At 40.9% G+C, this 14,316-nt stretch overlaps 1 protein-coding gene across 3 annotated transcripts in view; it reads right to left on the bottom strand.

Annotated features, from left to right (window-relative positions):
• Positions 1-6,103: 6,103 nt before the first annotated feature.
• The window catches only part of HELZ (helicase with zinc finger), a 122,547-nt gene continuing 114,334 nt past the window's right edge, over positions 6,104-14,316 (bottom strand). For all 3 annotated transcript variants that reach the window (XM_081849492.1, XM_081849491.1, XM_081849493.1), the window contains one exon: positions 6,104-13,821. In XM_081849492.1, the coding sequence (XP_081705618.1) occupies positions 13,490-13,821 (332 nt within the window). In that variant the 3' untranslated portion in view covers positions 6,104-13,489. The remainder of the gene's footprint in view (positions 13,822-14,316) is intronic.

The raw sequence follows: 14,316 nt of genomic DNA, 5'->3' as shown, positions 1-14,316 counted from the left end.
AATGTTGAGGTAATTTTACTGACTTTTTTGTACATCACCGTATCCTCCAACATTTCTCCAATGAACATAGGGACGTCCCATTCCATAATGATAATTTTACTATATATACCTCACACATTTTACTGGGTTGCCCCAGCCACTCTGGGCAGCTTCCAACATACATAAAAACATAAAACATTTTTTTAAAAAAAACTTCTCTATACAGGATTGGTTTTAGACGGCTTGGGGGTCAGAAAACTCCATACCCTCTAGCATTTCTCTAATGAAAATAGGAACGTCCTAAGGAAAAGCAGGACATTCCAGGATCAAATCAGAAACCGGGACGGCTTCTCTAAATCAGGGACGTCCCTGGAAAATAGGGACACTTGGAAGGTCTGCATCACTACTACCACCTTGTGATGTTTACATGAATAGTGGTATGGAAATAGTTTTAATAAGTAAATGTAAAGGTTGGGACATTAGTAAAGAGGTTTCTAAATCTGAGCCCTACCATTGTTCTACTGGGCCACACAACTTCTAAAAACAGCAATATTCAACAATCCTTTATCAGGCTTAGCTGCTTTCCTCGTTTTCCCAAAGGCTACCTCACGACATAACGAAGCTGCCTGTCACAATTTGTAAAGGGATTTTTCACACATATCTATTTATACTGTTGGAGATTTAATTTAATTGCTACTATATCTAATTATATGGAAGCTGAACATTTATCCTGACTTGATTGAGAGAGACACAAAACTTTCCCTAAAAGATAAATACAGTATCTTTAGCTAGAAGCTCAGTAGCTGTATGCAATATGAAATCCAATTTAAAGTGGGTTCCCTAATGTCCCTCTATCACTTGTCCTGGCAGAAAACCAGAGATTCTGACATAGTCAATATATGCATATAGTCATTTATCTGCAGCGTCTCTGCCCAACTTCAAATTGTGTCACACTTCATTTTCATTAGTATAGCTATGTCAGCTGAGGTAAAGGAAGGTTGTGTGTTTGTTCCTCTCCGCCTATATTTTTCTAAGCAACTATCTTGGCTTGGATTTAGTACTCTAAAGAGAGATTTATGTAGAGTATACATGATGCATACCCTCCAACATTTCTCCGATGATAATAAGATTATTATGAAATAGGAATGTCCCCATTATCTATACCCCTCCCATCTGACTGGGTCACCCCAGCCACTTTGGGCAGATTCCAACATATAGAAAAACATAATAAAACTTTTTTTAAAAAAAACTTTCCTATACAGGGCTGCCTTGTCTTCTAAAGGTCATATAGTCTTCTAAAGGTTGTATTGTTATTCACCTCCTTGGCTCGTGGGTCACATAACTTCAAACCCTCCAACATTTCTCTGATGAAGGACATCCTACCATATTCTCCTATGGAAATATGGAGGTCCTAAGGAAAAGTGGAAGGGATGCGGGTGGTGCTGTGGGTTAAACCACAGAGCCTAGGACTTGCCGATCAGAAGGTCGGTGGTTCGAATCCCCACGACGGGGTGAGCTCCCGTTGCTCGGTCCCTGCTCCTGCCAACCTAGCAGTTTGGAAGCACGTCAAAGTGCAAGTAGATAAAGAGGTATCGCTCCGGCAGGAACGGCATTTCCGTGTGCTGCTCTGGTTTGCCAGAAGCGGCTTAGTCATGCTGGTCACATGACCCGGAAGCTGTACGCCGGCTCCCTCGGCCAATAAAGCAAGATGAGCACCGCAACCCCAGAGTCAGCCACGACTGGACCTAATGGTCAGGGGTCCCTTTACCTTTTATGGAAAAGTGGGACATTCCGGGATCAAATCAGAAACCAGGACGGCTTCTGTAAATCTGGGACTGTCCCAGGAAAATAGGGATACAGTGGTACCTCGGGTTACAAAGACCTCGGGTTACAAACACTTCAGGTTACAGACTCCACTAACCCAGAAGTAGTACCTTGGGTTAAGAACTTTACCTCAGGATGAGAACAGAAATCGTGTGCCGGCGACGCAGCAGCAGTGGGAGGCCCCATTAGCTAAAGTGGTACCTCAGGTTAAGAACAGTTTCAGGTTAAGAACGGACCTCCAGAACGAATGAAGTTCATAACCAGAGGTACCACTGTACTTGGGAGGGTCTGCATGGTGATGCCAGGTGACTTGACAGGTGGATGGTCTTGCCCACTTGTAAAAGTTGGCCGGGGGTGGGGCAGTAGCCAAGGAGGACGGAACTCCTTGTGCATCAGCTGATTTGCAGGAGGTTCAATCCTGCTTTCTATAGGGTTCAGTGCACCTGCCAGTTCCCTGTGGGGAACTCCCTCAAGCATCCAAACCAAACAGGACTGAATTCCCCACCCATCTGCTGATGCCCAGGGAGTTCAATCCAGCTATCTCCCTATCTGTCAGACGTGGGCAAGATGGGTGTGAATTGGGGGAACAGTCTCACAGGTCAAATGCAGAGGCCTGGTGGCCCAAATTTGGCTCGCACACTGGAGATCCCCCACCCCTGATGTAGATATAAACTCCTATCATCTCACATACTGCTCTACTAACTTCGCCTGTTCCGTAGTAGACCTTGGCTACTTCAGAGGAAGGAATGAGACAGCTCACATTTTGAAGTTTAGGAGAAATTACTGAAGAGAGAAAAGAAAGTAGGGGAAAGAGAACGAGGAAGCAAGTCTTCAAAATTCCCAACACACAATACTTAAACTGCTGCAGATATGGGGGGTAAACATAAAGAAAATTTTGGGGGAGAAAGCAAGATGGCAGCTGGGAGTCTACTGTTATAGTTAATTGCTCACTTGAGATGTTGTGAGAGCCATTTTGGGCATGATTTTGTGGGAAAGTGGCATATAGATAAACAGATGATGATGATGAAGCTGCCAACAAGTTTGAGTAAAAGCTGTAGCAGCTCAAAAATTATGAGAATATAGGAAGCATCTATTGTTTTGTATTGGTTGAGAAAATGGTGGAAAGCAAGACCCCATGTTGTGCCCTCTGTGTATCAATGGATTCTGCTCTGTGGAAAGCCCCTTTTTTGTCTAGCCCTTATTGATTTCCATCAGCCAACAACTGCTTACTAAAATTCCATATGGGATTTGGTTTCCTTGAACGGGAAATTAATCGTCTCAACTAGCACAATTATACACTTTATAGGACAGCAACTCTTAGTATCTGACAGGCAACACTACTAGATAGACTTGTTTGTATGCCCAAGGCATGCTGGGGCACTAAAAATAAGATCTAATGAACATGTTGACTGAATATCTATGCAGCCTTAAAATCACTTGAATACTGAGAATTTCTTAAGTACAGCTGTTTACAGGCAAAAGAATGAGGGGGGGAGAGGAATTCTAATGGCAATATAGTGATATCTCGGAGCATATTATGTACTTTAATTGTGTGCTGCAAAAATTCCAAGGCTTTCCCTCTCGTAGTTGCTAATGTAGTCCTTTTTAATGACTGCTCCAGTCATGTGATCAGTCATGTGCTTTGGCCAGTTTTACTTTTGGTGACTCTGATACTTTGTCCCTCCAGGGAGGTACACGGAACCATCACAGAGATATATCAGGAAAACTTTAATATTTTTATATACCGGCAAACCTGCTTTTGCTAGCAATGTACACTTATCAAGGAGGCCAAGTCCAATCCCAATTCACAGATGAGAGAATCTGGGATATATAGGTTTGCAAATACATTTGCCATGTGTGTACATGTACACATAAAGCATTTGATCAGGATACCCTTTGAAAACAGAATTGTGTGAAGTAGTTCTCAGCATCTCTCATCTCTCAGTTCAACAGGCTATTATAATAATAATAATGATGATAATGATAATAAATAATACTAATAATAATTTTATTTATACCCCGCCCATCTGGCTGGGTTTCCCCAGCCACTCTGCACAGCTTACAGCACGTAAAAATGGTAAAACATTAGACATTAAAATTTTCCCAATACAGGGTTGCCTTCAGGTGTCTTCTAAAAGTCAGATACAGTGGTACCTCGGGTTAAGTACTTAATTCGTTCCGGAGGTCCGTTCTTAACCTGAAACTGTTCTTAACCTGAGGTACCACTTTAGCTAATGGGGCCTCCTGCTGCCGTCGCGCCGGTGGAACACAATTTCTGTTCTCATCCTGAGGTAAAGTTCTTAACCCGAGGTACTATTTCTGGGTTAGCGGAGTCTGTAACCTGAAGTGTATGTAACCAGAGGTACCACTGTATTTAGTTCCTTCGCATCTGATGGGAAGGCGTTCCACAGGGCGGGCGCCACTATCGAGAAGGCCCTCTGACTGGTTCCCTGTAACCTCACTTAATCTTAAACTACCGTACACTTGCCACAAATTGTTCTACCTATCCATCCCCAGACTAGTTATTGTTGCCCTTCTGCCTATGACAATGTAGTGTGTCTGTTGATTCTATTTTATTACATTCTCATTGCTCTACATCAGCTAGAATAAAGGTTTAGCAGTAAGGAATTTCAGGCTTACCCGCTTTAAGAGGCACTATTCTGTCCCAAGACTAAAGCGCACAAAATCTGGCATACTTCCTTGTTCTTCGTTCTGCTTCCCCATCTCACATCATCCAAGTTAAATGTGGCCATCCTGAACTGCAAAAGTCTGCGCTCAAAATGTTAAGGGAAAAAACAGTAAGGCTTCCTTGGAGAGGGGACGCGTATCATTCAAAATGGCTGTGTGGAGGAGCAATTTCCTCCAAATAAATGAGAATCAGGCCTACCCAAAGCAATTATCTTACTGAGAAATTCATGCTCATCTCCGATCCACAACAAAGAACAGCCGTTCCTTTAGGATATTCCTAATGACTGCTTGGCTGCTCCTGTCCATACCCACACAGAAGGATCATCCTTGAGGTAAACCACAAAATTCCATTGCCACCATCGCTCCAAACATTATCTTTAATAATAATAACAAACCATTTATACCCTGCCCATCTGGCTGGGTTTCCCCAGGCAGATGGGCAGCTCCCAACCAAATATTATAACACAATACAGCATTAAACATTAAAAACTTCCCTAAACAGCGCAGCCTTCAGATGTCTTTTAAAAGTAAGATACTTGCTTATTGCCCTGACATCTGATGGGAGGGCATTCCACAGGGCGAGCACCACTACCGAGTAAGCCCTGTCTGGTTCCCTGTAACTTCACTTCTCACAGTGAGGGAACCGTCAGTGTGCCCTCGGCGCTGGACCTCAGTGTCTGGGCTGAACGATGGCTGACGCTCTGTCAGGTATATAGGACCAAGGCCATTTAGGGCTTTAGAAGTCACTTTGGAGTCACTCACTTCATAGCCGTGATGGCTGATCTATTAAAACAAACGGGGCACTGCAATCTTAAGTCTGCCCTCACACAGTATCTGCTTCTCCTGCCTTCTTACTTATATCCAGTCCAGGGGAGTACCACTGGCTCTCAGGTGCCTCCTTAACCAGTTGTTGCCCTTGCACAACCAGGAGGAGGATGGGAACCAAACTAAAACTGGTTTAGCTCTGTCCTTGGCTCCTACACTTGGCCACCCCACCTCCTCCCATTGCTCAACATGCAATTATTTTGTTCCCAGGCCTGCCATAGACAGGGATACGGCACAGGGCACAGCAGAACCAGAACATTATTGTTCCCATCAGGCTGATCTATACTTAGGCAAGCAGTACTCAGTGAAACAGATGCCCTTCTAAGTCACGGAAGAAAAAGCAATGGGTTCAGGGACCTCTGCACAATTTGTAGTCAATGCTATTTGGGAGTGCCTATATACAGTTCTGTTTAACAGCTGTGATATGCTTCTTGGCAGTGAAGAGAATGCTTGTAACATTATTAAGTACTAGAGCAGATGTTAAGGCATGGTTCTTAAGCTGCATGTCAGTGCCATGTTGAAAGATGCATGAAATGGGTTTGTTTTATTGTGAACACCCCAGAGGTTGATAAGACCTCTCTTAACAGAGAACAGCTGGACCGACTGCTTGCAAACATAGCTTCACTTTGCCTCTTCTTCCACTTAAAAGCAAACAGCAAAAAAAATCATCTCCCCACAAATATTTAGGTCTCAATACAAACAACTGCTCAATTCAAACAACAAGTATTATCGCTGGGAGTTTTTTCTGAGACAATCCATCAGCATGTACAGCAAAATGATGCACTGGTAAATTTCAATATTATTTATTAAAAAGGCATTTTTATTATAAATACATTTTAAATGTAGCAGTAAAATACATTTTTGTGTTACCATTAATCTTTAAAAATAAAGAGTGCACCAAGACAATCATTACACTTGAAGATACTGTAAGACCCAGTCCTCCACGCAGTTTACAAAGAATCGCAAAAAAAAACCAAAAAAAAAAAACCTTGGTGAAACCATTTCAAAAGCACCTTCTGGATTTAGCAGTCTTGACCACTGGTGGACAGTTAATGCAATTTGTGTTCTGAAAGGTTTAGAACATTATTGGTGCTTTGCAACTCTTCTGAGCTACGTCTGAGGTTTCCGCTAATACTAGATAGTACTAACTTTTTAATATAAGGCCATTTTATTTGCTAAAGTAAGCCACGTTGAGTATCATTTGCAACACAACCACCTCAGTTATTTCACCAAGGGTATTTATCTTGCCTCTCAGAGAATGGGATTAAATTGGAGATAATCTGTATTCAAAAGAGATCATTTTTCTAACTCCCTTTTACTAACAGACCCACATTAAAGGGGAATTTATCCACAGAACCACAATGGCATCCCAGTTACAGAGCCTAAGGTACACCATTCTCTCATTAAAATCAACGGGGTTGAAATTGGCATAATCGTACACTGTGGCCGCACACAAAAATCTTCTCATTAGCTCGTCCTAAATACCTGGCCGTAACAGCAGTAGTGAACCTATAGGCGTCCAGATGTTGTTGAATGGCAACTTCCATCATCCCTGAGCACTGGTCATGCTGGCTGGGGCTGACGGAGGTTGGAGCCCAACCACATCTGGAGGGACTCAGGTTCCCCATGTCAGGGCTACTTTAACAGTTTGTGGGTGGCAGCATTTTGCCAGTGGCAGCAAATGAAGCAGGTAATGAGCATCAGCTGTTGTCCTCTCGGGAGTATTATGAGGGCAAGAATGGAGCCAGGGACCCAAATGGAGAGACTCCGGATTGCAGGGCCACTACCGTGTGAATGGGATACAGATTAGCAAGGGCTAGGTAAGAAATACAAGGGCAATGGTATATTTCTTTCGAGAAATGCACAGGAGACCCAACCGAAAGGTAGCTTCTTCCAGATGGAAGGTTTTTAGTTAGCTGTGCTGATATAGAACAAGAACAAGCAGGGTCTGCATGTGTTGCATAGTCCAATCTAGAGACTGTTGCACACACACAAAAAACCTGAGCTAGCTGGTATCTTTCATGGTAGCTTCCCTCCCATTTCCATGTCATGACAGAATTGCAGGCACATGCACCTTGCAGAGGTGCTTCAGGAGTTTTGAGAGATGCTTGTGCCAACATCTGCATCCAACATTTCCAGCAGGATGAAGATATGTGCTCCCAGACGTTCCATTTCACCCTACAATCACCTGTAGGAATGGGTGATGAGCTCAAACCTGGTGAGGAATGTATGGCAGTACCCATTACGTGGTGCTTCCATATAGAACATATACATGTCCTGCTCCAACCACTATATGCCCCTTTGAAGCCACAATCATGGCCGAGTGCATAGGCTATGCTGGCTAAATCCTTCAGCAGCCGTCAGGTGATCACCTTAAAGCCTGCCGGTTGCTTAAACTGGGCTGTTGTCTTGCAAATGAGCCTCCCGGTTACTTCTTTACTTAATTCTCAAATGGCTTTTATACGATGACTGCATTTACTAAAGGCAAAAGTGACCAGCCTAACCATGAGGCAATGTATTTGCTTCCAAAAGCAAGATGGATTTTCCCCACCCCCTCAGCCTCCCATCTCCATCTCTATATGCTGTTAAACATTACCTCAGTTTTAGCTAAGGCCGGCCTTGAAGGTAGACCTTTTTTGTTTTTAGTGTGTAGATTAAAGAGGGTTTATTATTTAATACCGGGTTTTAAAGCCCAGAGTGCACTATAGGAAAACAAAGAATTTACTTATTAGACTTGAGCAGGGCATCTGGCAGTGACATACTGCAGAGGAGGGCATGGCGGTGGGGGGGGGGGAGGTATCTAGAAAAATATATAATAAAGAATAGGTTGAAAGAGATTTATGATGACGTCATGTGGTGTTACACCGCAGTGTATCAGAGCATGAGCAAAACAAAACAAAAAAACAAAACAAAATGGACATATGAGCAACTCCACATCTCAGACTAATGGCTGCTGTCAAAATCAATGTCAATAGCTAAGTAGGTAGTATGCATACTGCAAGAAAGAAGGGGGTAAATACCTGCAGCAAAGACTAATAGAATGTAAGTGGAAGGATATTCAATCTTACATCGGGAGAGAAATACAATGCCCACTCTGAGAAGATGGCCTGCCTAAATAGGTACATTTCTGCTGATATGGATGGGACAGGAAGCAGATTCAGAATTCACCATGAGTTGACTCCAATGAAATTGCCTGTGCAACAGGGCTTTTTCTTTTTCTCTCATTCTTTCTCTATTCCCCCATCCCCACCCTCCAAACTGTTCTGGGTGTTCCCTCAACCCTCCAGAGCAGTTCTGTGAGAGGGGAGAAAAGAAGTCCTGTTGTGCAGGTGGAAAGTCCTATTTTAATAGGAATACTTCATTGGATACAATCTTCACCACACATACTTTATCCTTCACATTTAATTTAAAGCTGAATCCTAAGAGAAACCATTTTGCATTATCTTGGAGCAGCAAGACAAGCAGCTCCACTTAAAACTGCAGTGCAATGCCAGTAAACCTTATTTTTCACCACGTAATCAAATACACAAACACACCTTGTGAGGGATACACTACTAGAGTCAGAACTGTTAGCACAAATCCTCACAAATCCACATTTTAAGCTACTTTTGGGGTCTTCGTGACAAGGAAACTTGAGTACAAAATGCTTGGGCTGCAAGTCTACAAACAAGACAGATGTTCCCAAATGTAACTTGTCTAATTTGTATTTGTCTAGTAAACATTGCAATTTGCTAAGGATCAGATTTTGATCAAATAGAACAAGCCACATCAGCTCTGTCCTCATAGCATTATGGGGGGGGGGGGATTAAGATTTGAGGCTCTGGTGCAGTAACTCAGTCTGGTAGTGTTGAGCATAACATGAGGTGGAAGACAGGCAGACAGAAGAGTCATAGGTAGGGGTGTTTGAACACTGATAATTTTCCTGGAGGAATTCGGGAAGATGAACAGATTGTGTAAACAAATGCTAAAGGTGAAGGAGGCAGGAATATTTGGGTGTTATAATCATTAAATATTAGAATGAAAACTCCAGCTATAACTTTGGAAGTTTGGATTTCTTCAAGAGGAAGGTTTGGACAAGTATAACAAACAAAACCTCAATTTTTTCTTTCTTTTATCATTGGCTCTCATAAGACCTCTTCTCCCACAAATGCACTTATTTAGCAAAAATAATGATGTGAGAAGTGGGTCTTTGTGCTAAATTTGGGGTGTCCATCAGGAAGAACAGGAGACCTATGGTGGACATTTAATACAGAGATCACCAGTCACTCAGGCAGATCCTGCACTGGGATTCTCAGTGACAAATATGATGCAGTAGCATATGAAGATTGGGGCAGGATCAGGTCTATTAATATAGGGTAGGTGGCAGAATCAGGGTAGCTGGCCGATCAGATGAACCAAAGGAAAATTATAATAACTAATAGTAAAATGGCTTCTAGGCATGGAAGAAGAAATAAAATAGAGACTGGGGATCTAGGATTTATCCAATACCATAATGCAATTAAATGAGACTGATAAGTTAAATTGCCGTAACATCAGAAACCCTTCAAGATGCTTCCTGAAAAATGAATTCTCCAGCAAGAAGAAAAATACTTACTTTACCTAATGTATCAAATATAATGTTGACCAGCAGCTTTTCCTTTTAAATATTACCAAGCGTAAGTGGGTTACATTTGTAGTTCCACTAATGTATTCTAAAATTCTCTTTAAGTGCAGCAATATATGGCATGCTCCTATTAAAATAAAAGATGCTCGTTCCCATGACACTAGTATATTTTGTTTCTGAAAATGTGAAATGAAATAATGGTGGAAAGCACTATTCCTTTCTGGGGGGGCAGGGGGAGAAGGGACTATGAAAATTATATAAGCTTTTATGTACTTAGGTACAGACCTAAGTACACAAGAGCTGTAAACTGTAAAAACGCCAGGATTGTTAGAAATTTTATTTCACAGTAATTGACAACATGTATGCCTTTACTAATGGCCTACTCCTGACAAAAGACTGGCAATTCCATAAGAACTAAAATCAGTGAGAATGCTTTTAAGTAGAATTTGTCCAGTGGTAAAACTAAACACCAGCAATCTGAGTATATCAGAGCACTGGAATGGTCTGGAGCTTTCCTACCTCTGCAAAGCCAGTTCTATCTTCAAAACTGCTATAGCTCTGAATCTCTGGAGAAAACTGTATTTAACAACTCAGAAACATCAGTCTCACCAAGGTCCCCGTATATGCCAAGTCTGACCGAAATCCACAATCTGTAAAAAAATAATAATAATCTGATGCAGAGTAAATGGATTTATTTTGTAGCCTCTTACTCATTTTAATCTCTGGAGTCTGAAAAGATAAAATATCAGTCTTCCAAACGCAGGCATACGCTTCCAACAAATGTTTAACAATAAGGCTGGGGTGGGGGGTGAAATAAAAGAAAGAAAGAAAAATAAAGCATGTGTTTTTAGAAAGTTGCTGTGATGAAAATACCAGTGTATGACAGTTTAAAAATGAGGCCATCAGATGTCAACAATTGTTCCTCAGCTAACTCACAGATTGAAGTAAACGAACAAGCAAAATTTATTAGTTTAATATTTCAGGTAAGGTGAACAGAATAATAAAACTCTATATAAATGTGTGATTTTGAAACCCTGAAGATATAGTGCTGACTTGAGTGAGTGCATTTGAGCTCTAACTAACCTGCTATCATCATCGACAGGGGTAGGCATCTTGGGACCACCACATGTTCTGGAATACAACTCCCATCAGTCCCACCTAGTACGGCCAAAGAAGATGGATTCAGTTCAAAACATCTGGAGTGCATCAGGTTGCCTATCCCTGGTTTTGTACGTATCACCAACAACTCTTTATTGTGTGCACATTAAGTGGGATAAAAAGACAACATTCCTGCCTTGGGTTATGAGTGGGTAAATGTCATTGCCTTCAATAGAATTTGCCATGAGTAACCAGGGGCAGGATTGGAACTCAGAACTTTAGGAGGTGACATCAGATATAGCATCATTTATTTCAAAGGGGCTAACCCTGGTTTATACCAACTGAGATATTATGAATCTAATTTCATTAGGGCCATTGTCTGCAGTACTCAGCAGACCAAAAATACTAATGATAATGATGAAAGCTCTGTTTAAGATGCAGAGAACTTAGCCTCTGGAACTTCCTGATACTGTGAGCTCAAACTGTGAAGCAAAATTGAGGAGGGACATTCTCCTTCACTTTTTTGTTTGTTTCTATAACGTTAAGAAATACAAGTTACATAGCCATGCAGCTTTTATCCTGCATTTCTGAACCACAAACCCGGTAACCATTCAGATATTGCAATGCATTAAATCAGTATGCAGATCTCTTCGGTGAAATCCCAACTTGCCTGAAATCAGTAAGAAAGGTGATACTGATTTCAAACCAAGCTGAGATTTCACCACAACGATTTACAAAAAAAAAAAAAAACCCAACAGGGACAAATGGATTGTAACAAGAGCAAATATCAGATTGAATACAGCAGCAAGTACAGTAGCTCAGCAAAAAGGCTCTGGGTCAATCCCAATGTTTTCAAAGCTGTGGGGAGCTGTGCCACCTCAAAGAGAAACACACTTTTAAAAATGATACCATTGAAAATATTACTCTCGCGTCTCACAATGGGGAATTAAAATAAATTAAAATATTGATAAAAATTTACGTCCCCGATCAGAGAGATCTTTTCAAGTGTAAAGGAGGACAAGGGCCTCTGTAGAAGCTATAAAAGATACATCCCTTACTTCAAAAGTATGAACAGTGTACAAGACCACAACCTGAAAGGTAAACATTACCCTAAAATGTTTTTTTTTTTCTCCAAAATTTTGTTACATATTGCTGTATAATTCTTTATAGATTTCACTTTCAATATATAGTGGTAAAAGACCAAGATTGTGGAAAATCTCAGCAGAACATACAAAGATAAAAACAACCATATGGATTCACAAGTCCTCCCCCTCCCCCCCCCCCTCACAACTTGACTCCCCAAAATTTTGGATTAATTTGGATACAGCTTTGACAAACATAAAAATCTTCTTTAATGATGTTCCTCAAACAAAACAGTTAGCAAAATATCTGAAGATCCGTTGTATAATGTCACATTTAATGTAAACATCAAATAATGTACCAAAAGGTTTTACTGAGGTGGGGGCAAGGAGAAATAAAAACTTAAAGCGGCACAATTCTTTATACCACTAGAGAAGCCAAGAGTAGGAGAAACCAGATTACAAGCATTTACACATGCATAGTTGGGAGGGGGACCCAAATATTTTACTAAATTCACTCAATTATTTTTATTAGTTATTAAACTACGAAGCACCCAACATAGCAAAAAAAAAAAAGTTTTAAATTTCATGATTCTTTTTTTAAAAAATCTATCAAATTAATCTTTCCAACAAGCTAAATTTAGCAGCCTGTCCAAAAATAAAATGTGCAGGATTTTTTTATTATTATTATTATTATTTTTAATCGACCACTGCTTTACTCTGAAAAGTTAAAAACAGTGGTGTGCGGGTCTGCAAAGAAGGTCCAACAGTCAAAGGAGATTACTATACCACATCATACAGGTTCTAAAACTATAAAAGTTTTAGAATGCAGCATCCTTTCACAGAAAGTTGATAAAACTGAAAGTAATTATAAGATGCTGCACCTTTATTTTTAAAAAAATAATAAAACAATTTAAGCAGACATAACATACATTTGTACATTAACTGGCCATTTCTGGTACAGAAACCCAGCATAGTATGCTAAATGTTATTGAATAAATGTAAATGCTACTTACAATTCTTTTTTAAATACAATTTAGACAACTTCTTTTAAAAAAAATTATATATATTTTTTTTAAGTTGCACAGTTAACTTTTCAGCTGCTAGCTTTAATGCAACACATATATAATGTTCCATTTTTTTCCATTTTTTTTAAGTGTGTGTTTTTCTAGGGAAAATTTTTCAAACTTCTGACCCACAGTGGGGGCGGGGGGGAGAGAACGGAATATAATTTAAAAAGGTTAGCTTCAAGTCTAGCAGCAAAGCAATTAAACCAAGATATATTTACTAATATAAACAAAGAGAAATGGTGGCAACTGCATAGGAAGCCCCAACTATCTTAAGTCTACTGACACAAATAGAAATTAAAATGTTCTCTACAAAAATATTCTGATTATTTAAAATAGGAGTAAAAGCCATTGCTACCTGATGAACTACCTAGACTAAGTTCCTGAAACAAAGACAAAGGATCGCTATTCTTTTTTGCCTGCTCAGGGGGCGCTTTGGGCTTTGGTGGCGCCCTCAGAGCACTTGCGTAAGACATGGCCGGCTTGTTCGCACCAGAGCTGGGCTGGCTGTTGCTGTTGGATTCCACGATCTGCTTGTTGGGCATGAGGGGAGGGAACTGGCCAAGATGCTGGAGCATATTGTAATTAAAAGAATTGGACAGCTGGATGTTCTCAACTTTCATCGGTTCCTCGGGCGGCTTGGCGGTCTTTGAAGGAACTGGAAACAGAAAGCAAAGAAAAGAAGAAGGTAGCCCCTTTAACCTCTCATAGACTTTTTGCGCGAAAAAGAATCAATGTCATCTGGATTTGAGGATTGAAGATAATGTCTGTTTATAGAAAACAGATATGTAGGGTGTTATATTGGAGTAGACGAAGTGAATAGTGTTTTTATACAATAACAATAATAATAATTTATTATTTATACCCCGCCCATCTGGCTGGGTTTCCCAGGCCACTCTGGGCGGCTTTCAATTGAATATTTAAATACAATAGTCTGTTAAACATTAAAAGCTTCCCTAAACAGGGCTGCCTTCAGATGTCTTCTAAACGTCTGGTGTTGTTCTCTTTGACATCTGGTGGGAGGGCGTTCCACAGGGTGGGCGCCACTACCGAGAAGGCCCTCTGCCTGGTTCCCTGTAACTTGGCTTCTTGCAGTGAGGGAACCGCCAGAAGGCCCTTGGCGCTGGACCTCAGTGACCGGGTAGAACGATGG

The sequence above is a fragment of the Podarcis erhardii genome (assembly GCF_964252035.2).
Source record: "Podarcis erhardii genome assembly, chromosome: 2".
Classification (NCBI taxonomy): Eukaryota; Metazoa; Chordata; class Lepidosauria; order Squamata; family Lacertidae; genus Podarcis; species Podarcis erhardii.
Note: the sequence above shows the minus strand (reverse complement) of the source record. Positions and strands in the feature narration are given on the sequence as shown.